The 25,433-nt window shown below is 36.9% G+C and overlaps 2 protein-coding genes and 1 non-coding gene across 3 annotated transcripts; 1 reads left to right on the top strand and 2 right to left on the bottom strand.

The window, feature by feature from the left end:
* Positions 1 to 1,462: 1,462 nt before the first annotated feature.
* LOC140860575 (uncharacterized mitochondrial protein AtMg00860-like) lies at positions 1,463 to 1,822 on the bottom strand. Its single transcript, XM_073263576.1, has one exon. It carries the CDS (start codon positions 1,820 to 1,822, stop codon positions 1,463 to 1,465), a length of 360 nt encoding a protein of 119 aa, XP_073119677.1.
* A 5,823-nt stretch (positions 1,823 to 7,645) lies between these two features.
* LOC140869950 (small nucleolar RNA R71) lies at positions 7,646 to 7,751 on the top strand. Its single transcript, XR_012146937.1, has one exon. It is a non-coding gene; the product is annotated as a small nucleolar RNA R71 (small nucleolar RNA).
* Positions 7,752 to 9,829: 2,078 nt separating this feature from the next.
* Positions 9,830 to 10,521, bottom strand: LOC140860574 (uncharacterized). The gene is made up of 2 exons (XM_073263575.1): positions 10,198 to 10,521; positions 9,830 to 10,063 (listed from the first exon to the last, which is right to left on the bottom strand). Exons 1-2 carry the CDS (start codon positions 10,519 to 10,521, stop codon positions 9,830 to 9,832), a joined length of 558 nt encoding a protein of 185 aa, XP_073119676.1.
* Between the last annotated feature and the right edge of the window lie 14,912 nt (positions 10,522 to 25,433).

Raw genomic sequence — 25,433 nt, 5'->3', positions numbered from 1 at the left:
TATCCTTGACATACTTGGTGGCAATGCTAGTCTATAAGCAAGCATACCCACCTTCTCCAAAATCTCAAAAGGCCCAACGTATCGAGGGTTCAGTTTTCCATCTTTGATGAATCGGACGACTCCTTTCATTGGTGATACTTTTACATATGCCTTCTCACCAATTGTGAGTTCCAGGGGTCTCCTTTTCATGTCAGCCCAACTCTTCTGTCGATCTTGTGCGGCTTTGAGTCTTTCCTTGATAACCACAACTTTCTCTACTATTGTTTGGACAAGTTCTGGTCCCGTGATAGACTTCTCTCCCACTTCATCCCAATATAGTGGTGATCGACATTTTCTCCCATACAGTGCCTCGTATGGTGCCATTCCAATACTGTTGTGATAGTTGTTATTGTAGGCGAACTCAATTAAGGGTAAGTGTTCGGTCCAATTATTGCTGAAGTCTAGAGCACAAGCCCTTAACATATCCTCCAGAGTTTGAATTGTTATCTCGGTTTTTCCATCCGTTTGAGGGTGGTAGGCCGTACTGAGGGTGATCTTGGTTCCCATAGCCTCTTGGAAGCTTTTCCAAAAACGGGACACAAACCTCGGGTCTCTGTCTGATAAGATGCTTGCTGGAACTCCATGAAGTCTGACTATATTGTCCATGTACAACATAGACAACTTGTCCAAGTTTTAATTCATACGGACTGGTAGAAAGTGACCAGAATTTGTGAGTCTATCGACAATTACCCAAATCCCGTCATGACTTTGCTTTGATTTTGGCAGCCCTACTACAAAGTCCATAGAGATGTGTTCCCATTTCCATTCGGAAATTTCCAGGGGTTGAAGTAATCCTCCAGGTCTTTGGTGTTCTACTTTGACCTTTTGGCATACTTGACATCTAGAGACGAATTCGGCCACATCTCTTTTCATTTCATTCCACCAGAAGTGCTTCTTCAAATCTCTATACATCTTTGTACTACCAGGGTGGATCAAAAACTTTGATTTATGTGCTTCATACATCACTTCTTGACGAATATTATCAATGTCTGGTACACACAATCGTCCTTTCATCCACAAGACTCCTTACTTATCTGACTGAAGATCATTCGACTTCCCTTCCTTGACTTGTTCTTTGAGTTTTGTCAAAAAAGGATCTCGATCTTGGTTTAATTTGACTGTTTCTCTAAGACATGGTTGGATCGAGACTGACGCCAAGATCATTTTACTCATATCCTTTCGACTTAAAGCATCAGCCACTTTATTTGCCTTACCCGGATGGTAGCTAATGGTCAAGTCGTAATCCTTCAATAGTTCTATCCATCTCCTCTGCCTCATGTTTAACTCTTTCTGAGTGAACAAATACTTGAGGCTTTGATGGTCAGTCAAAATCTCGCACTTGGAACCGTAGAGGTAGTGTCTCCAAATTTTTAGTGAGAACACTACGACAGCCAATTCGAGGTCATGAGTTGGGTAGTTCTGCTCATATGGTTTTAACTGCCCTTGAAGCATAAGCAATTACTCTTCCATCTTGCATGAGCACACACCCTAAACCTCCTTTAGATGCGTCACTATAAATGGCGAAGTCTTTGCCTTCTTCCGGTAGTATCAACACTGGGGTAGACGCAAGTATCTTTTTCACAGTCTCGAAACTTTTCTCACAATAATCATTCCAGTTAAACTTAGAATTCTTTTGTGTGAGTTTGGTGAGAGTTATAGCTATAGAGGAGAATCCCTCAACAAAATTTCGGTAATAACCTGCTAAACCCAAAAATATTCGAATCTCGGTCACTGTCTTTGGTCTGGGCCAGTCGGAGATTTGTTCCACTTTCTTGGGATCCATAGACACGCCGGTCTCTGAGATGATATGGCCCAAGAACGTGACACTTTTGAGCTAGAATTAACATTTCTTGAATTTTGTGTACAAATCTCTTTCTCTAAGTGTCTGCAGGGTGAGACAGAGATGTTTCTTGTGGTCTTCCTCACTTGGTGAATACACAAGGATGTCATCGATAAACACAACCACAAATTTATCAAGAAAGGTTTTGAACACTCTATTCATGAGGTCCATAAATGTCGCTGGAGCATTTGTCAATCCGAAGGGCATTACTGTGAACTCATAGCGTCCATACCTTGTTCTGGACGCTGTCTTTGAGACGTCTTCAGCTTTGACCTTCAGCTGCTGGTACCCTGATCGAAGGTCAAGCTTGGAGAAAACTGTGGCTCCTTTGAGTTGATCGAAAAGATCATCGATTCTTGGAAGGGGGTATTTGTTCTTGATTGTGATCTTGTTCAGCTCTCTTTAGTCAATACACAATCTCATACTCCCGTCTTTCTTCTTTACAAACAAGACAGGAGCTCCCCACGGAGAAGCACTTGGTCTGATTTGTTTCGTATCCAACAACTCTTGGAGTTTGTTGCGTAATTTTATGCCCGCAAGTGCACGGTGTCAAGTTTTAATATAGAAAATGAGTCCAAGTCGATCCCACAGAGAATGAATAAAATGATATTATATTAAATATTTTAAACTAATCAAATCTTAATCCTATGTAGAGCTACGAGAATGATTTGAGTTATATCAAACTAAAATTTGCAATAAATAAAATTAATTAACGACGAGTTCGCAAGACGAAAATTCAATGAGTGACTAATTCTAGAGGTTCGACATCACTTAACCATCCACCAAGTTAATTCATAAAGAAATCTATATCATAAATTCTTCTAGTTTATTAGCCAAGAATTCCTATTATTTTCTACTACCTCTCTCGAGTGTCGAGCAGAAATTCGTATTCAATAGCAAACTCAATATCTCTATCAAAGTTCAATTATTAAATCCGGTAAATAACACAAGAATTCTTCTATGACTTCTATGTATTTATATGCCTCTCGAACAATATAAACACCAAAGATGTATTTTCCTATGTCGTATTCAAAATCTCCTCTCTCGAGTGATAGATTCTAAATAAAATATCATTCAATCTATGACCAGTAAATTGAACGCAATCAATTCAGGAAAACACAAATAAACCGAATGAATAATTCTAATATATCAATCAAAATATCAAAAACATGGTTTCAAGTCAAGCTACGTCGTCCCTCTAAAAAAAAGAATTAGTTCATAATGAAAATAAAAATAAAACAAAGCATGTTCTTGAACATCATTAAAAAATTAGGATAAAGAATGAAATAAAAACGAAGGTAGATGATGCTTCTCCGTCTCCGGTAGTCGCTTTGTCCGTCTTCGTGCCAAGAATGCTTCTTCTCCCTTTTTCTTGGTCTCTAGCCGTCTCTAACCTTCAAAAACTAATGAAAACCCTCGATTCTCCTCTGATATATGCCAAAGAGTCTTTTTAAAGTTAGAGACTAAAAGTTTCCGAAAATAAGACACGTCAGGCACGGGTGCGCCACCCTCGGGCGCAGGTGCGCTGCGTTTTTGGGTTCCAGGGCGCGGGTGCGCTGTCCTAGGGTGCAGGGATGCTGATCGCCAATAATTTTCTCAAAATAAAAGCTACAGGGCGCGGGTGCACCGGTTCCAGGCGCGGGTGCGCTACAGCGCATCCAACTCGCGCAACATTCTTGCAAAAATCATAACTTGAGTTCTAGCCGTCAGATTGAGCTGAAATTTTGACAGCAACTTTAAAACATCCCAAATTTATTGTGAATGGTATAGATTGGATTTGGATGTATCTACTAGCTCCATTAATTTTGTAAACTTGCAGCTCCATAATTACTTTGTCCGTTTCTTCTCATTACTTTTCCTCCAATCCTTGCATCTCACAAAAACAACAACAAATACACATAAAATCTACTCGATACATCACAAAATCCAAGTCAAATAATATGCAAATTAAGTGCATAAAATGCACTTATCAAATCCCCCCAAACTTAGACTTTTGCTAGTCCCGAGCAAAACAATAATGAGCAATATAGTCGACCTCCGAATTTATACATTCCGAGATTCAATGCACATGTCGGCTAATTTTCTCAAGAGTTCTCGTGTGTGTGATTTTCCAATCTCCTCTACCTACCTAACTTTCGGTAAAATCATGCAATCTGTAAGCTTCATAAAATCATTAACTCCGCCCTCAAGTTTCCAAATACTCTCAACCAAGTTCAACTTTTACTCACATAGATCAACAGGACTTTTTCGGTTAACATTAGTCTCAAGTATAATCGGCAGGAGATAAGCATCCATATGTATATCAATGTAAACAAGGACTCAGAATTCAAAGCAAAGGGAATTGAATATTTTCAATTTGTGCAGGATTATGAGTAGCTAAAATTTTTTTTATTTGCATTGCCAGACATTAGTCTTGACTTTCTTCTACTCCATACATCCCCATTTTTATGCCTTGTATTTGGACTAAAATTTCAATCCATTTTTTTTTTCAAGGCATCCCCTCACCTTACTTTCTCCACCATTACTTTTCTTTGAACTTTTTAGCTACTCAATTTGTTTTGGATTTTTCATGAATATAGAATGGCTAAAAAAAGCTCAATAGATTCGAAAAAAAAACGCCTAAATCACTTCGGTGTTCATAAAAATCTATCTCAGTTTCAAGCAAAAATCACAAGAGTTAAGAATCAATTCCTCTAATCCACATCACAAATCCACATAATTTTTCTCTAAATGTTAGGAGTATCGAAAATCATGGCATTCGTGCATAAATGTGAGAACTCAAGATTAAATATAGCTAACATGAACTTTTTTAGCGAAAAAAAATTTATTTCCATCATAGGCCAACACAATTACAACATCATGCCTTCAACTCCAACTAACTCACAAAAAATTTTAGATTTTCACAATTTTTAAACATCCCCCCAAACTTAAATTGTGCATTGTCCTCAATGTATAGTATTCATTAAAAACAAGGGACACATACCTTAGGCACCAAGCATCAATACTCGGCACCATCTTGATCAATCAAAGCTCTGCTTTAGGGGTGGCTCCTAAACTCTTTCAGCTCCATAATTTTTCACCTACACAATTCAAAATCATTATTAATGTCTAGTTTCCTCATGATAAAAATAAAAACAAAAACAACTAAAAGAAAATAAAAAAAAACACATAAAAACTAACTTGGGTTGCCTCCCAAGAAGCGCTTAGTTTATAAGTCCATAGCCCGACTGTATTCCAATTCTAGCCCGGTTCCGCTTTGTTGAGGGTCTTCCCTTTCGCTTTCACCCTCCAAATATATTCAACAACCTTTTTAAACTTTGATTTCTTCTTCGTTTTCTTCTACTTCTTTGGCACCTTTGGATCATTCTTCTTTGAATCTACCTCATGAAAAAGTTTGGGATGACCATCCAGCTTCACAACTCGCTCAATCATGCATAATTCCTCGATGGGTGGATTACTTGATTTCTTGAATATGTTAAAAATAACTCTTTTGCCGTCCACACCCATCGACAACTCACCATTCTTCACCTAAATCTTGGCATCAGCAGTGGCCAAGAAAGGTCTCCCCAATATCAATGGCATATTTGCATCCTCCTCCATATCTAGCACAACAAAATCCACCGGAAAAATAAATTTATCTATTTTTACCAAAACATCTTCAATGATTCCAAGCGGATATGTGATAGATCTATCATCTAGCTGCAATGCGATCATTGTGGGCTTCACCTCGCCAAGTCCTAAGCTCATGAAAACAGACAAAGGCATCAGGTTAATGCTAGCTCCTAGATCGCAAAGTGCACTATTAAAATAAGAAGAACCAATAGTGCAAGAAATAGTAAAACTCCAAGGATCCTTCAGCTGTTGTGGCATCTTTTTTTGGAGCACAGCACTACATTCTTCAGTTAAGCTCACCACCTCATTCTCTTGCAGCCTCCTTTTCTTGGACATCACCTCTTTAATAAACTTCGCATAATTTGGCATTTGTGCCAAAGAATCAGCAAAAGGGATGTTGATATGTATCTTCTTGAAAATCTCCAAGAATTTTGAGAACTGCTCGTCTACTGCCTTCTTCTTGAACCTTTGGGGGTACGGAAGAGGAGGTTTGTACATCGGTTTCTGCTCAGGTTCAGACTCTTTCTCCTCAACCTTCTTCTCGTCAACTGCAACTTTTTCAGACGTCTTGCTCTCAGATTTGCCCTCTTCTTTATCCACCTGCTTCCCACTCCTCAACGTGTGTAAGGCCCAGGATTATTGGATTAAAATTAAACAATATCAGATTAAATTAAATAATCCTTGGCCTTACAACGTGATAGAATTACACTGCTCCTTGGGATTCACCTCAGTATTACTTGGGAATTGGCCTTTGTTATTATCTTTCAGTGCGTTCGCCAGCTTCCCAATGCTAGTCTCCATGGACAGCACCCATGTTGGTCACATGCGTCTCTAAGCTGTCAAGGCGAGTCTCAGTCCTCGCCATCCTCTTGCTCGATTCCTGCACAAAAGCATTAACAACATCCTCCAAAGGAGGCTTACCCTCACCCTTATTTGTATTGTATCCCGGAGGAGGATTCAACACATTATTATTATTATTTGCATATGAAAAATTCTCATGATTACGCAAACTAGGATGATATTGATTGGGTACAGGATTACCTCGATAGTTGCTGTAATTTCTGTTGTTCACATATTGAGCTTGCTCCACACTCTCAAATCCATCAGCAAAATTTACGGCAGTCACCAGCGATGCTGTCTTAGTAGAACTTTGATTCCCTTTTGTCAGTGCAGCCAACTGTAGGGGTGGCAAATTTTATATAAATCCCGACCCGTCCCGATTCCCAACCCCATCCCGTCCCAAAATTTTCCCGACCCGAGTGGTCGGGATTTTTCCCGACCCGATTAATTTCGGGATCGGGATTGGGATAGGCCACTCTTCCCGACGGGATTCCCGACCCGACCCGAATATAAAAATAATATTTTTTTAATAATACTTTTTAATTAAAAAAATAATTTTTTTAAAAAAATTTATGTTTTAATATTAATTTTTTATAATTATATACCATATAATTTTTTTATATTTATCTTTTTTAATAATTAACATTGAGTTATAAATTTTTATTTTGTTTTTTTATTATTATGAATAATTATATGTTTTTTTTATTAATTAAGTAGTTGTTTTAGTTTATTTGTAATGTAATAAAAAAAAGTTTTAGTTTTTTAATGGTTATATATAAAGAAATTTTAATTTATTCGAAATGTATTAAAAATTGTTTGATTTTTTTCATAATTTTTTTTTAAAAATATTTTCATAGAATTTTTTTTTTTAAAAAATATTATTCGGGATTACCCTCTCCCGATCCGACGGGATCCCGAACATTCGGGTCCCAACACTTCTCGGGTGCGGGATCGGGAGAAAAAAAATATCTCAATTCCTATCGGGACGAGAATCGGGTAAGGGGGTTACGGGAAGGGTCCCGACCCGATTACCCGATTACCGACCCGATTCCACCCCTAGCCAACTATGTAGAAATAGTAGCCATCTGAGCAGTCAAAACAGTGAATGCATCAACCTCATGAATTCCAGCACGCTTCCTTATTACAGATCTCTCACTCGGCCACTGATAACTGTTAACAGTCATTTGCTCAATCATCTCATAAGCATGTTCAGGAAATTTACAAAATATTGAACCTCCAGCTGCAGCATCCACAGAAATCCTCGTTGGGCCATTCAAACCATTGTAGAATAACTCAATTTGTTCCCAATCCGGAAAATTATGGTTTGGACACTTCCTAAGAAACTCCTTGTACCGCTCCCAAGCTTCATAAAGCTGCTCAAAATCTTGCTGTTTGAAAGTAGTGATCTCAATTTTCAGCTGGCAGACTTGGCAGGCGGAAAATACTTAGCCAGAAATTTGGAAGCCATATCATCCCATGTAGTGATACTCCCAAGAGGTAGTGATTGCAACCAACTACGAGCATTGTCCCTAAGAGAGAACGGGAACAATCGTAGTTTGATGGTGTCCTCAGTAATACCATGAATCTTTACTGTGTCAGAAATCTCCAGAAAAGTACGCAGGTGCAAATTTGGATCTTCAGTAGCTGCACCCCTAAACTGATTTTGCTGCACCATATTAATCAGAGCTGGCTTCAACTCAAAATTATTTGCTGTGATATTCTGCCTAGCTATCCCAGAATAATGAGTATTGATCACCGGTCGAAAGTGATCTCTGATCGGCACCGGGGCATTATTGACAACTCTTTCTCTTTCTCTTTCTTCAGCCATTTGTTGCAACTCTTCTCTTCTAGCTTTTCTCAAAGCTTTAGAAGTTTTCTCGATTTTCGGATCAAAGAGCAGTGAGTCGTAACTTTGGCTTTTTCGCATAAACTGCATAGACAGGAAAGATTTAAAATTAGAACCAACAAAATAAAATAAAATGCTCTAAATCAAAAGTAAGACCAATTAGCACAATTTAATATAAATCAAATAAAATTCATTCCCCGGCAGCGGCGCCAAAAACTTGTTGCGTAATTTTGTGCCCGCAAGTGCACGGTGTCAAGTTTTAATATAGAAAATGAGTCCAAGTCGATCCCACAGAGAATGAATAAAATGATATTATATTAAATATTTGCAACTAATCAAATCTTAATCCTATGTAGAGCTATGAGAATGATTTGAGTTATATCAAACTAAAATTTTCAATAAATAAAATTAATTAACGATGAGTTCGCAAGACGAAAATTCAATGAGAGACAAATTCTAGAGGTTCGACATCACTTAACCATCCACCAAGTTAATTCATAAAGAAATCTATATCATAAATTCTTCTAGTTTATTAGCCAAGAATTCCTATTATTTTCTACTACCTCTCTCGAGTGTCGAGCAGAAATTCGTATTCAATAGCAAACTCAATATCTCTATCAAAGTTCAATTATTAAATCCGGTAAATAGCACAAGAATTCTTCTATGACTTCTATGAAGTTATATGCCTCTCGAACAATATAAACACCAAAGATGTATTTTTCTATGTCGTATTCAAAATCTCCTCTCTCGAGTGATAGATTCTAAATAAAATATCATTCAATCTATGGCTAGTAAAGTGAACGCAATCAATTCAGGAAAACACAAATAAACCGAATGAATAATTCTAATATATCAATCAAAATATCAAAAACATAGTTTCAAGTCAAGCTACGTCGTCCCTCTAGACAAAGGAATTAGTTCATAATGAAAATAAAAATCAAACAAAGCATGTTCTTGAACATCATTCAAAAATTAGGAGAAAGAATGAAATAAAAACGAAGGTAGATGATGCTTCTCCGTCTCCGGTAGTCGCTTTGTCCGTCTTCGTGCCAAGAATGCTTCTTCTCCCTTTTCCTTGGTCTCTAGCCGTCTCTAGACTTCAAAAACTGATGAAAACCCTTGATTCTCCTCTGATATATGCCAAAGAGTCCTTTTAAAGTTTGAGACTAAAAGTTTCCGAAAATAAGACACGTCAGGCGCGGGTGCGCCACCCTCAGGCGCAGGTGCACCGCGTTTTTGGGTTCCAGGGTGCGGGTGCGCTATCCTATGGTGCAGGGGCGATGATCGCCAATAATTTTCTCAAAATAAAAGCTACAGGGCGCGGGTGCGCTACAGCGCATCCAACTTGCGCAACATTCTTGCAAAAATCATAACTTGAGTTCTAGCCGTCAGATTGAGCTGAAATTTTGACACCAGCTTTAAAACATCCCAAACTTTATTGTGAATGGTGAGGATCGGATTATGATGTATCTATCAGCTCCATTAATTTTGTAAACTTGCAGCTCCATAATTACTTTGTCCGTCTCTTCTCGTTACTTTTCCTCCAATCCTTGCATCTCACAAAAACAACAACAAATACAAATAAAATCTACTCGATACATCACAAAATCCTAGTCAAATCATATGAAAATTAAGTGCATAAAATGCACTTATCAGAGTTTATCCTTTAACTCCTTAAGTTCAGCTGGTGCCATTCGATATGGCGCTTTAGAGATTGGTACAGCATCTGGTACCAAATTAATTTCGAATTCTACTTCCCTATCTGGAACAGTTCCAGGTAATTCCTCAGGAAAAACGTCTGGGAATTCTTGCACTACCGGAATATCTTCCAGTTTAAGTTCGGCTCTTCCTTTTTGTTCGTCAACCAAAGCTTCACGTTCTTCTCTCTACAATCGACCAATGCATGGTTCTTAGCTAACCAATCCATACCCAAAATTGCATCGAATTCAACCATATTGAGTTGAATCAAGCTGGCTTCAAAAGTATGCTTATTGATACATATATTGCAGTTTCGGTGAACCTTATGAGTCTCAATAGTTTTTCTAGTGGGAGTTGCTACTCTATAAGGTTTGACAAGCATTTCAGGTTCAAGCCTTAACTTCTTAGAGAATCCCTTGGATATAAAAGAATGCGTGGCACCGCAATCAAACAATACATAAGCAGGAAATTGATTGATCAGAATGGTACCTGCCACGACATCGTTTGCGTCATCAGCTTTCTCTTGAGTGATGGAAAACACCCGAGCATTGGGTTTGTTCTCTTTCGGCTTGCCTGGGGTGGCGCCAACGTTTGATCCCATTCCCATCTTCTTAGGCTCGGGGCAATCAGCAATACGATGTCCCATCTTTCCACAGTTAAAGCAGGCACCGGAGGTTCTACGACATTCATCGGGGTGGCGAAAGTTGCATATGGGTCATAGCTTAATTGTTGCGTCAGTTGGAATCGAACTCTTGGATGGGCCACTAGATTGATTTGGCTTCTTGAATTTCTGTCCACTTTGGTTGGTTAAGACCGAGAGGGGTCTCTTATTTTTGTACTCGTCCTCACGCCATTGGATATCAGTCTCGGCTCTAATGGCTGATACCATTAGGTCAACAAAAGTCGTGGCTTGATAAACTGCCAAGGCTGACTGGATCCGACTGTTAAGTCCCTTCTTGTAACGATGCATTTTCAGAGTGTCATCAGCCATGATGGTCGGTACATAGGTTCCAAGGGAGTTGAACTTGGATGTGTACTCCATCACCGACATCTCTGGGGTTTGGAAAAAGTTCTCAAACTCGTTTAACTTTTGCAATTTGATTTCTGCCGGGAAATACTATTTCAGAAAAGCGTCCCGGAATTGCTGCCACGTAATCGGCCCTACTATCATCATTGCTGGTGAAATAGCCTCCCACCACTTTTTAGCTTTGTCCTCCAAGAATGGTGTCACTACATCGACCTTAACTCCTTCCTAAATTTCAAGTAACACCGAAGCTGAGTTTCCATGTTTTTGAGCCAGTTCTGACCTACTTCCGGATCAGAACTCCCATCGAATGTTGGTGCCTTGTTCTTCCTAAGGGACTCATAGTGATACTTAGTCCCATGTTGAGCAGGAGGTGGCGGCGGCGGTGGATGAGTCCCGCCCAAACCTTGGAGGGTGGTAGCCACTATCGTAGCTATCGCCATCATATCTGCTTGGCTGAGATTGACTCTCGATGGTGGAGGTGGTTTCTCATTGTTATTGTTGTTGTTATCTTCACGGTTGCAATTGTAACGGTGGTTGAGACCTCGTCTCGCCCCTCTTTCCATTTCCTACAAACGCACGAGATTTTTCTAAGAACAGGTTGATAGTTGCGAAAATAAAATAGTTAACTAATGGAAATCAAATTCGATGAGTAAGAGGAATATTGTTTTATTGATAATAAAATCCCGAATATAAAAGGTTCATGCAAACAGCTGACTCGAAAAGTAAGGAAAACAGACACTGAGTAACATGATAATAAGTTCCAACAAGACAAGATAAATGTAAACAGCAGAATGGAAAAGAACGATGTCTCAAAACTCTAGATAATCTAGCCTAGTCTACGACTTCTCCTAATCCTTGCCCTTCATAAATTTCTATTTCAACAGGGTCTTCTTCTTGCTGCAACTCTTCAATCTCTTGAAGTAAGGAAACATTCTGCTCGTACATCGCACTATTGTTTCCTTCTAGCTGCTGTATGCGAGCATTAGCTTGCTGGCGGTACTGTGCAAATTCATTCACGAATTGTTGTTTTTTCTCCTCTAACTTTTTAGCTCGCTTTGAGAGGTTGAATTTGACCTCGGAAAGTTGTGAGATGGTAAGCTGAGCAGCTCTAACCTTCCCCTTATTCTCCTCATCTTGCAAGTCTGCCCGATTGAGATAAGAACCATAGCGCTTGATATCTTCACGCAAATCCAGCTCCTTGATTCGGCTGGTGCTGATGTTTTCGAGTAGCTCTGCATAGCGCTCCTCAAGTTTCTCCTTCTCTTGAGCTTGTAGTTTCATTTTGTTCTCCAGATACTCCCTTCCTTTTTGCGTCGCGAGTTTCATCAACTTCTCTTCATCCAGTTTCATTCTAAGGTGTCGTATCACCGCTTTCTGGCATTCCGAAGCTAGTCGCGACATGCGGAGAGGAATATCAGTTCGAGATTGGGGAGCCATTTCCTAGAACCAATCGAAGGAAAATTTTTAGAAAAATAAGGAACAACTGCAACTTAGATCAATATAACAATTATATTATCAATTCAGTGCAGTAATACGTCGAACGACATTTTCGAGAAAATTTTTCCAAAAATGGAAATTTTTGAGATTTCTATATGGGTAGAAAGTACAAGTCGAGGGTGTCCTGGGACAATTCGTGGAATCGAATTTTGAATTTTCTAAGCGAAGTTGTAAGCGTCCGAAAACTTTCCTAAAACGGAAAAAACGCAATTTCGGAGGCCTAAACGATTGAATTCGGCCGAAATAAGGGTTTCCACATGACGAAATGTAATTTCGTGATAATTATTGCTCGTAAGGTTGTTTCGGAGGGGACTACATTGGCCTTTTGGCCCACTATGAGAAAACGTAAAAATTTTTCTAAGGAATTCCCAACCGGATTATGAACCTGGCGTCTCTGATACCACTTTAATGTCACGCCCCGTGTCCGAGACGAGTCACCAGCGTTGTTTCAAATTTATAAAAATTATAAAACAACAAGCCTCTATAGCACAGTCTAATACCAACCAGTCTTTTATTCATAAATAAGCCGAAAATAACTTGTCTTACATTCCAACAAAAATAGAAAACACTTGATATCAAAAGTACTAACGAAACTTGCGGAAGCGTCCAACACATTAAGATAAAATCAGAAAACTAAAATGATAATTTTTAGAATAACCAACGAACTAAACACGGCCTTCTCTTTACCAACCCCAAAACATATCCTGCTCCTTGTCGTCTAATTCTTCTTCAACATCTGGGAGGAAAAAGTAAGGGGGATGAGTGTTTTGGGAAACACTCAGCAAGTGGGGGCCGATCGATCATGTACATATATATTCATAAAAGGATTTAAACAGATTCAGATCATTTCATAGCATAGCATGTAATCGTTCATAACATAATTATCATTCAAAAACACTACAAATCTTCTCATTACTTGTGGCTAACTGATCAGTCCCCTATATGTAATCTCTCTAAGGGATGAGGTCATAGAACGATTATTGTTACCCACCGCATCAGGGCCATAACATACATTGTTCGGAAATTCTCTTTCCACTCATAATGTGAATCTTAGCAGTGTCTCAAATAGTTTTAACTTCATACATGTAAATCAAAATTCATAGCAAGGGTTTAAACATATTATGACGATCAAAACTTTAAAGCATACATAATAGTTTTAAAACAAGCCCACTTATCGAATTGTTCTTGAATCAAACTAACAGTCAAAGCTTGGGAAGCAAAGTTTCGGGTCTTCACAATTAAAAAAGTACTTTTTAGAACGACAAAAATAGTGAGAATGAATATTTGAACGAATAATCAAAATATGAAATATATATCATATAATTATAAAATAAATAAATTATCTTATAAATTTTGAAAAACTTTCTTAAATACAACATTTGTTGAATTTTTTTAGTTGGTCTTACCATCACATTATCAAGATTTTGAGACCCTTATGATTGATAATTCTAGATTTAGCGACATACAACTGACCATGACTAAACAGAGATTCCTAAAAAAAAAAAAGTCTTACATGAGGCAATGAATGACCCTGACATTTTTTTATTGTCATTGCATATGATACAATCAAATGATATTGTCTTTTTTGAAATTTGAAAGGAAGTATTGGATCAAAAGAGGTTAAAGACATTCTTGGAATAAGCACTTTGTGACCCGCATTACTTTCAGTCGGAATTTGTCCTTCCAAAACATGGTTTCCGAGTCTCTTCACTATCAATCTAGTGTTGTTGCATAAATAGAGAGAATGATCTATGTTCCGCAGCAACATAACCGGAGTTCCAAGTTTCAAGTTTAACTCATGATTCGGTACTCCAAAACTTCTTTTTCCATTTAAATATTCAAGGGTATGGACATCATGCAATAAAACAACGTTTTTATCAGAGTGACATGTCATATCAGAACTTAAATAATATCTTCCCTCATAATGATTCAGATATATCATGTATTCATTTATGGATTGAACGACATCAAGAGTGGGTGCCAAAATAGCTCTCTACTGAAAATATGCAGTATCACTGATAAAAATGTCTCATGACAGATATGTACTCTCGACTATCGATGCAATAAGATCGTTATAATCTTTCAGCAAAAGTTTATCTGGAATATCGATTGTTGCATAACCATCATTTGGTTCTCCAATTTTTTCATCTCCTATATTAGCAATCCAATCAGAAAAATGCTTTGTTTTATCAAATTCTTCATCAGAACCTAAATTTTGTAGTCGCATGTTTTTTTCAATCTCAAAACCGAACAATTTCTCCAGATATAAGAAGAATTGATGGTTGCCATAACAATATCTTGCCTACTGCCATTTGGAATAACAGACAATATTTGACAAAAATCGCCACCAAAAACAACAGTTTTACCCCCAAATGGCAAATGAAGGCTCGAAGGATTGACAAATCTCATGATATCCTTCATGATTTTATCTAAAGCTTCAAAACAGAACTTATACATCATTGGAGCTTCATCCCAAATGATAAGCTTAGATTTTTCAATATGCCCCGCAAGAGAACTTTCTTGTTTGATATTGCATGTTGAATCTTCAGTAGGATTAAATGAAATCGCAAAGCGTGAATTAGTTGTTCTTCCACCAGGCAGTAGAAGAGATACAATACCACTTGATGCCACATTCAACACAATCTCTCCCTTTGATCACAAGAATGCAGATAGAGTCTTCCAGAAAAATGCTTTTCCAGTACCTCCATATCCATATACAAAAAAAAAACCCCCTCCCTTATTTGAATTAACTGCATTAATCATTGTATTACATATTTACTTCATCAACATTTTTTCCAAACTCTCATCATCTGAGCTCCGATAGAATGATGTCGTCACACGATCGTGTCCTTTATTTATATATTTGAACAAGTATTTGATAGTCCGAGATTGGTTGCACCGTATTTTATAGTTGCATGTATGCGTGTTCCTGAAAGCGAAAAAAATCATAACAAATCAAATTAGATTGATGATAAATTTAAATCACAAAAGGTTTGCCATTAAATGCATAACAAATCAAATTAAAATTGAAGATGAATAAAAATCACAAAAATTTTGTGTACCTCAACTTCTTGGAATATGCATTCCATTGTCAGATCTTCCTTGCTTTTATATGGAGGTAAATCGTAACAACGTATTAATCAAAATTTCAGTGCCCAATATTGAAAGATTTATTTCACAAATAACTTTGAACAAATGTGTCATTTGGTGCATATCGAGTGAAGAATATGTTGTGATTATTTGATTGAAGTTGAAAATATAATTATATTTATACAATAATTTTGCTCAATTCAATATTAAAAATGTTCTATATTTTTGTTAATTTTTAAATTTTGTTGTATTTAAGAAAGGTCCGAGAAGTTAATAGTGATTTTTTATAGTTTGAATCAGGTAGTGATTTTGTAAGCTTTTAATTATGGAATTATGGATAGGGATTTTGTATAGCTTTAATTACGGTTGTGATTTTGTATGTCTTTTTTATAAAAAATTAAAAATTACAAATAATATTATGTAATTTTTAATTACATAATATTGTGATTAAGTTTAAAATTTGAATGTTTTGTAAAGATTCATCTCTCATCAAAATATGTCAAATATAAAATAATTGATTTAATAATTTGTAAAAGTATGATTTTTTAAATCAATCTTGTTTTTTCTGGTTTTGTTCTAAAATTTTTTATTTTTTGAATCTTAGGTTGGATTTTATTTTAAATGTTTATTTATGATTTTTATTTTTTATTTTTATTTTTGTGAAAGTAGATATTCTCAAATAAACGCTAAAATCAGAAAATAATGTAAATAATGCTATGTAATTTCAATTGGATATATATATATATATATATATATATATATATATAAATAGATGAAAATATTATGGAATGTTTAATTATATGAATATTGTAATTTACTTCAATAATCAAGATGGGAAATGTTTTATATTTTTGTAAATTTTTAGATTGTGTTGCATTTAACAATGAGCGGAGTGATTTTGTATAGTTTTAATTATGGTAGTAATTTTGTATGACCCATAATATTTTTCTTTAATTTCATGCACTGTCATACCCTTAGTACTAGTCTGTGCATGAGCTCGATGTTTCCACTTCAATTCATCGGACTCTTGTTGATATGTGGAGCAACGTCCTCTACTGTTGTGCTAAGGGCCATATCAAGATTCTCAATTTGCATGGTATCCACTTTAGTAGGCTGCGCCTTGGTTCGAAATTCTGAGTTAGATTTGTCTACCTTTGTTGTCAAAACATCATCAATATTCGTAGAGATGTCTTTCCCCCTTTTTTGATCTACCTCACGTTTGTCTCCCATATTATCATTATGCACAATGATAGATTGGTTTTTAGCTAGGATTAAGGCTAGTTTTCTTAGGCAGTGAAGACTTGCCCTTCTTTTTAAAGCCAGAATTTCGTGCTTTCATCCATACCCCAAACTCCATTTTTAATTTGTCGGCCGCAGCTTCTGCTTTCCCACAACTACGAAATTAAGAATACCACAACGATAACAAAAATTGGGTAGTCGTTCATAAGTGATCGGGATTATGATAACATCTTACTCACTAGAATCTGTTCCAACACGAACAAATTTTTTCAAAGTTTTGGTGATATATATTTGTTATAATTCAATGTAATTCACAACTCCAAGAACACGACTCCACTCAATGACAAATCGCACAAGTAATAATCACAAGTTACTATCCAATAGATCACTCATCAAATCCAGCAAAAGAATCGAATTAACCAGCAACACTAAAATCGAATGCAAGAATTTAAACGACACCGGAATTACGTGGTTCAACTATCAACCAGCCTACATCCACGAGAGACCCTTCTTAGTGATATAACCCCAACAATCCAGATACAAGTAAATCCACGATACCACAAGAATACAAATAAGAAAGCTTTAATACACGAATGAGAATCAAGAACTAAGAACAGGTTACAGAGTCTTTGAAATCCCTCTTTTGGATGCTTTGTTCTTCCTTTCTCTATGTCGATCCTTTCTTCTCTCTGTTTCTGATGTCTTCGTGATTCCTTTTCTTGTGAAGAGATTGATCGAATAACTCTAAAGAATGGATTGAATATAACTGTAACAAAAATTCCCTTTTAAGTTTGTTGCACAGACTGTTAACCTTAACGGCTAGAAGTCACCGACTCTCATTGAATGTTGTTTTGGACTTGGGCTTGACAGAATTATTGGCCATGTAATTTGTTTCAGTCCAAAGCCCAAACTAACATGAAATAGACAAGGTCCAAAGATCCAGCAATTGAGTTCTTAAGCCCAGTATATCAGACATTACTTCACAATTCTCCACCTTGTCTGTTATGTTGGGCAATCTCCTTATTATCCTTCTGATCATGTTGAGTCTAAGTCTGTTACCCAAATCAAGTTAAGACATAACTTGAACTTAGATTGAGGTAATGACTTTGTAAAATCATCAGCTGGATTCTCTTCGGTTCTTATCTTCACAACCTTCACTTCCCCATTAGCAATGATGTCTCTCACAAAATGAAGTTTAACATCAATGTGTTTCGATCTTTTGTGAAACACTTGATGCTTTGACAAGTGTATCGCACTCTGATTATCACAATGAACTTCAACCATTTCTTGCTTTAAACCAAGTTCAGATATCAGCCCCTTCAACCAAAGTGCTTCCTTGATCCCCTCTGTTATTGCCATATATTCTGCTTTTATAGTTGATAGAGCAAAAACAGGTTGCAGTACTGACTTCCAGCTAATAGTTGTTCCATATGTAGTAAACACAAGTCCAGTTAGAGATTTCCTTGTATCAAGATTCAGCATAATCCGAATCAACAAATCCCTCCAAAGGTTTGGTATCACTTTCTCTTTTCTGAAACAACAATCCAATGTTCACTGATCCTTTCAGATATCTTAGTGTCCACTTTAGAACATCTCAATGAGGCCTTCCAGGATTTTCCATAAATCTTGACACAACACTTATGGCATGAGCTAAATCGGGTCTACTACAAACCATTGCATACATTATGCTTCCAACTCCACTAGCATAAGGTATAGTTGCCATTGCTTCCTTTTCATCTAAGTCTTCTGGAGATTGACTTGATGATAGCTTCAGTTGATGACCAAGAGGAGTGGTTACTGGTTTAGACTCATGCATATTGAACTTTAGCAGTACCTTGTTCAGATAAGCACTTTGGTTTAGAAACAAGTTCTTTTTCTGCCTGTTTCTCTGTATTTCCATACCCAATATTTTCCTTGCTTCTCCAAGATTCTTCATGTCAAATTCAGTACTAAGCTCATTCTTTAATCCTTCAATTTCAACTTTGTTCTTACTTGCTATGAGCATATCATCCACATATAAGAGCAAGTGTAGGTGAGATTTTCTCCTTCCTTGAAATACACACAGTTGTCATAACAGCTCCTTTTGAAGTTTATCTTCTTCATGAAATCATCAAACTTTAAGTACCATTGTCTGGGACTTTGCTTTAAACCATATAGAGATTTCTGAAGCAAACATACCTGATTCTTAATGCCACTGTCCAAGTATCCTTCAGGTGGTTCCATTAATATCGACTCTTCTAAGTCACCATGGAGGAAAGCTGTCTTGACATCAAGTTGTTCAAGCTCAAGATCCATTTGTGTAACCATAGCCAATATAAGTCTTATTTAACTATGCTTAAAAACTGGTGAGAAAATCTCATTGTAGTCTATCCCCTCAAGCTGTGAATAGCATTTTGCTACCAGCCTTGCTTTATACTTAAGTTTGTTTTCTGGTGTAGCATCTTCTTTTACTTTATATATCCATTTGCAGCCTAGAACTCTTTTCCCTTTTGGCCGTTCCACTAGTTTCCAGGTGTTATTTTTGAGTAAAGAGTCAAGTTCCTCTTTCATGGCTGCCTTCCAACACCTTTTGTGCTTGCTGTTCATAGCTTCCTTGTATGAGGAGGGTTCATCAAACTCAATCTTTTCTGTTGTGCTTAATGCATAAGAAACCATATCAGCTTCAGAAAATCTTATAGGTGGTTTTATTTCCCTTCGTTGCCTGTCCCTTGCCAATCTGTAAGATTGAGGTTGGTCACTACTTTGAGTTTGATCACTGTCTTTAATTGATTCCTGAGTTTCAGCTGTTGGTTTTGCATTTTCCACCGAACTTTCATTTCCAGGAAACTCCACCTCAATTTGTGATTCCTCATTTTTCTCATCTGCAACTTTAAGTTCTGCTTTCTTAAGATTGTACCCCATCCTTGACTCATAAAATGTCACATCCCTTGTATTGAAACATCTTGGACCAGTAGACTCTAGATTCCAGACTTTAAATCCCTTCACACCCTCTGGATATCCTATGAAAATACACCTTAGAGCTCTAGGTTCCAACTTACCTTGCTTGGTATGTGCATAGGCTAAGCAACCAAACACTCTAAGGTGTGAGTAATCAGCTGGAACTCCATTCCCAACTTCCATAAGAGTCTTTTGATTTAATCCACTTGCAGGACATCTGTTACTAATATAAGTTGATGTTGGAAGAGCTTCACCCCAGAAGGTTTTAGGTAATCCAGAATTCAATATTAGACATCTTATTCTCTCAAGAAGTGTGCGGTTCATCCTCTCAGCAACTCCATTTTGCTGGGGGGTATGAGGAACAGAGAAGTGTCGAGTGATTCCCCTTTTACTACATAGTTCCTTGAATTCTTTTGAAAAGAATTCCAAATCATTATCTGTCCTCAAATATTTCACCTTGTGATCTATTTTGTTTTCAACATTCACCAGCCATTCTTTGAATTTTAAAATAGCTTCATCCTTAGATTTTAACAAGTAAGTTCAAACTCTTCTTGTATGATCATCAATGATGGACATGAAGTACCTACTGCCTCCATGTGTGAGGGTTTTCGAAGGGCCCCATAAATCAGAGTGTATGTATTCCAATGGCTTGGTATATGTATGCTTTCCTTGTTCAAACTTTACCACCCTCTTTGCCTTTCCTAGAATACAGTAGTCACAAAAATCAAGACCTTTAACCTCATCACCACAGAGTAATCCTTGTTTTGATAGTTCCATCAGTGACTTTTCACTTAGATGACCAAGCCTCATATGTCATAGATTAGATCTTGCTTGCACTTCATGAATGAGAGCTGAGCCTCCAATGAATGTCTTTGCTTGTAGTATGTATAGGGAATTCATTCTCAGTCCTTTCATCACTACAAGTGAACCCCTGAAAATCTTGATTGCTCCATTTTCATATTTGAAACTATATCCTCCAGATTCAAGTGTTCCTAAAGAGATTAGATTTCTCTTTAGTTCAGGAACAAATCTGACATCCTTTAATATTCTTTCCTCACCACTATCCATCTGTAATCTGATAGTACCAACTCCTTTGACCCTGCATGACTTGTCATTACCCAGTAGCACCATTCCCTGGTCTGTTTCATTTAGCTCTTCAAACCAGCCCTTAGTTGGAGACATATGATAGGTGCAACCTGAGTCCAGAATCCAGACATTCTTCATATCATTATCAGTCATTACAAGAATCTCAGCACTGTCATAACCCTATGTTACAACAGCCGCCCCTGCATTGTCTTTAGGTTTCTCAAAGAATCTCTTCTTCTTTTCAGGGCAGTCTCTTTTGAAATGTCCCTCTTTGTGACATATAAAACACTTATACTTTGGTTTACTCTTGGAACGAGCTCTGGTTTTATGAGAGCTTTGTGTCCTCTTATCTGGCCTTCCCCTTATATTCAAGATTTCACTCAGAGGTTCACCATTAGCTTGGATCTTCGTTTGCAATTCTTTCGATTGAATTGCTGACTGGACTTCATCCAAAGATATGGACTGGTCTCTACCATACAACATGGCATCCTTGAAGTTTTCATAAGATTTAGGTAACACATTGAGTAGTATAAGTGCTTTGTCCTCATCTTCGAGTTTCACTTCAACGTTTTCCAGATCATCAAGAATCTTGATGAATTCCTTTATCTGATCCTCAATACTTTTCCCTTCTTGAAACCTAAATGAGTATAGCCGCTGCTTCATATAGAGCCTGTTTGCAAGTGACTTAGTCATATAAATGCTTTCGAGCTTAAGCCACATTGCACAGGCTGACTGTTCCCTAGAGACTTCCCTCAATGGCTTGTCCCCAAGACACAAGATAATAGCACATTGAGCCTTCTCCAGTATCTCAGCCCGTTCCTTTTCATTTGAGGAAGATGACTGACCGGCTAAATCGGTTTGATAAAAATCTACTGGCAAGCGCACCAGGTCAAGTAATAGTAAAGTGGACTGAGAGTCCAAGTATTGATCTCACAGGGACTGTTGTCAATTCTCAAGATTTAATTATTTTACTTAATCTAGACAAAATAATAGAAAATATTTTGAATTAAATAAAATAAGAATATAAAATAAAAACTGCTTAAGAAATACGAATAAAAATAACTAAAGATAAAAATAATTAAAATAAAGACAACCAAGACACACGTAGGTACCAAACAAATCTTGTAACATGTAGTCGATTCAGGACTCAGATTTAATTTTAATTCACGGGATTTCTCCTAATTTGTTCAAAGGTCTATTTCTAGAACAATCAAACCTATTCAATTATTGATGAACTAATCTTTCGTAATTCTAATCAAATTTGAATGCATTAAATATTTGTGAAAATTCAGTTTACACCTAAACCGCACACTGAAACCGAATTCTATTTCTAGTCGGTTTTACAATATGTTAATTATCAGAGTGATCAAAATCAAAACCTCCTCTGTCGATTTGGAATTGATTAACATACAAGCAAACAGTTGATCAGACTATTCACAAGACAAATATAAATCTGACAATCAATAAAATAAAATCAACTCTAAAAAATCCCAAACAAACATCCAAGTTTTCTACATAAATTTGTTCGGCCCAATCACGCCGTCTTGGTTAAAAATAAACTACTCAATAATTAAAAATAATAATTCAAAAATAAAAATAAGAAGAAGAAAAGAAAAGAGAAATCTTCTCTCCCAAGACTGGTAGCAGTAGCCACCTCCTCTTCTCCGTTGAAATTCTGGAACCCTTAAAATTAATTAAGATTTTCTATTTATAGTGCCCGAATCCCGTAATAATTAAATTCCTTGCAAAATAATATTTTTTCTCGGAAATTTTTTCTTTGCGACACGCGCGCGCGCCTGAAAAAGACCTCGCGCGCGCGCAGCTTTAGAAACCAGTGGCCTCACGTCTCTCGCGCTCGCGCGTGTCTTCATTAAATTTTCTGAAATTTTGTACTGCGCTCGCGCGCACTATGGCCCTCGCGCGCGCGCGTCTTCTAATTCCTAAATCTGCGCGATAGCGCAACATATTTGCGCTAATTTCTTCCCAACTTGCGCGATTGCGCCTTGTCAAGCGCTGAACTCATCTCTTTAGTGCCAAACACAATCCTTGATGCGCGATTGCGCCTTCTCCATGTTTGTTTGCGCCTATTGTTGTGCAAACGCGCAACAACTCTCACCATCAGCGCAACCTTCAACCTGCTCCGAGCGACGATTTTGAAAAATTCATATCTTGAGTTCTAGACGTCGGATTGACCTGAAATTTGGACTGTAGCTTCAAAACACCTTGAACTTCATTCTGAACGGTGGAGATCGGATTTTAATCTCTCTAAAATTAAATATGATTTTTAGATCAAGGCTGCTCCGTAATTAACTCTTTAAAAATCCATTTTCCTAAAAAATTAAGCGGAGGAGTGAAATACACATACATGAACTAAAACACATAAAAACACATAAAAACAATATGAATGCACACAAAATTATATATAAAAATGTCACAAACTAATGCATACAAAATGCACTTATCAATGACATTTCTTCCTTGGATTTCAGTGCTTCTCCAAGCCCTTGCTGAACCAGAATTGCTTTCATCTTGATTCTCCATAGGGCAAAGTCGTTCTTGCCCGTGAACTTCACTATATCGAACTTCATCAATCCCATTGAATCTATGATTCCCACGGACGGCGCCACTGTTATAATTTAATGTAATTCACAACTCCAAGAACACGACTCCACTCAATGACAAATCGCACAAGTAATAATCACAAGTTATTATCCAATAGATCACTCATCAAATCCAGCAAAAGAATCGAATTAACCAGCAATACTAAAATCGAATGCAAGAATTTAAACGACACCGGAATTACGTGGTTCGGCTATCAACCATCCTACATCCACGGGAGACCTTTCTTAGTGATATAACCCCAACAATCCAGATACAAGTAAATCCACGATACCATCAGAATACAAATAAGAAAGCTTTAATACACGAATGAGAATCAAGAACTAAGAACGGGTTACAGAGTCTTTGAAATCCCTCTTTTGGATGCCTTGTTCTTTCTTTCTCTATGTCGATCATTTCTTCTCTCTGTTTCTGATGTCTTCGTGATTCTTTTCTTGTGAAGAGATTGATCGAATAACTCAAATGAATGGATTGAATATAACTGTAACAACAATTCCCTTTTAAGTTTGTTGCACAGACTGTTAACCTCAACGGCTAGAAGTCACCGACTCTCATTGACTGTTGTTTTGGACTTGGGCTTGACAGAATTATTGGCCATGTAATTTGTTTCAGTCCAAAGCCCAAACTAACATGAAATAGACAAAGTCCAAAGATCTAGCCATTGAGTTCTTAAGCCCAATATATCAGACATTACTTCACAATATTCGAACCTTGATGCACACATAACGGCCTAGATAAGTGGCGCTAGCTCTCACCCTCGTCCAATTCCTTCACTACACCAATATGTGACCCTATTTTCCCAAGTGTGCTCTTATTTAGAAAAAAACAAACGTTATGGCACTGAACCTATATCGAGATCTCGTCTTAATTTATGGATTATGGATCATCCAGACCGTGAAGTTCCTTGATCACGATCAAATCCTGGAAGAAGTTCCATGGTCGCCCTTCACACAACGCCCTGTCCAGTTTCGATGAGAAGTCTATGATGAAGCTATTGTCTCTCATGAATTCAATATCAACTCCTCTTTTTTTCAGTTGCATGATTCGGGGAATCTGTGATCGGAAAGCTTCACGGTTCACAGCCTTTTCCGCGATCACTCTTGCCACAAGATAAGTGGCTATATGTTCTTCCCCCAGTCTCAAATCATCCGCCTTTAGCGTAATCTTTTGATAATCAGGAATAGATAATTTGATTTCCATGACAAGTTGAGCAATCTCATTCAGATCCGTGAATGAGAATATGGGATATAGTACCACCCAAAATCAATATCAGAATTTGATCGGGCGAGAAAACCTACAGCACTGTAGGATGGCAACTTTCACTTATAAGCTTCCGGAGGAACCCTAGGAGTAGGGCTGATCAAATTTAATAAAAATCGCCCAAACTGATCGAATCGAACCCGCACCACATCGCTATATTCAATTTTTTTGACCAAAACCGCGATTGAAAAAAATATAACAAACCTCACCGCATAATATGGTTTGGTGGCAATTTTAAAAGAAAACCGCACCGGCCGCATTGCATAAATAAATAAATAAATAGTTTTAAAATTATTTATAATGTATTAATATGATCATGAATATTTATTATATAATTTATTTTAAATTCAATAGAGTGATTCAAATTAAACATTACTAGCTATGTTTATATCTAATTATAATATCATAAATAATGATAAAAATTCAAAAATTATGTATAGAAAAAAGAGACTATATTATCACTAAAAAAAATTATCTACAATTTTCTTTTTCAAAAAATGTTTTGTTTTGCCTTTCTTATATTTTTTTTTTCAATCTCGCGGGTTGACAAAATATGAGGAGATTTTTATACATTTTCCTTTGAGAGTTTCTTTATTTATTTGCATGTATTATACCTTGAAATTAGAAAGTAATTTTCGGTGGAGCATTCAATTTGAGCTATGCGATTCCATGATTTAAAAACTTAAATATTATTTTATATCATTTTTTTAATGATTCAGAATTTTTTTATTATACATTTTTATTTGAAAAACAATCTTTATGATTTCATGTCAAAATGAACAAAAATATATTCTAAATTTATT

This window comes from Henckelia pumila, chromosome 4 (assembly GCF_033568475.1).
Source record: "Henckelia pumila isolate YLH828 chromosome 4, ASM3356847v2, whole genome shotgun sequence".
Taxonomy (NCBI): domain Eukaryota; kingdom Viridiplantae; phylum Streptophyta; class Magnoliopsida; order Lamiales; family Gesneriaceae; genus Henckelia; species Henckelia pumila.
The sequence above is the reverse complement of the archived record's forward strand: the minus strand, read 5'-3'. Positions and strand labels throughout refer to the sequence as shown.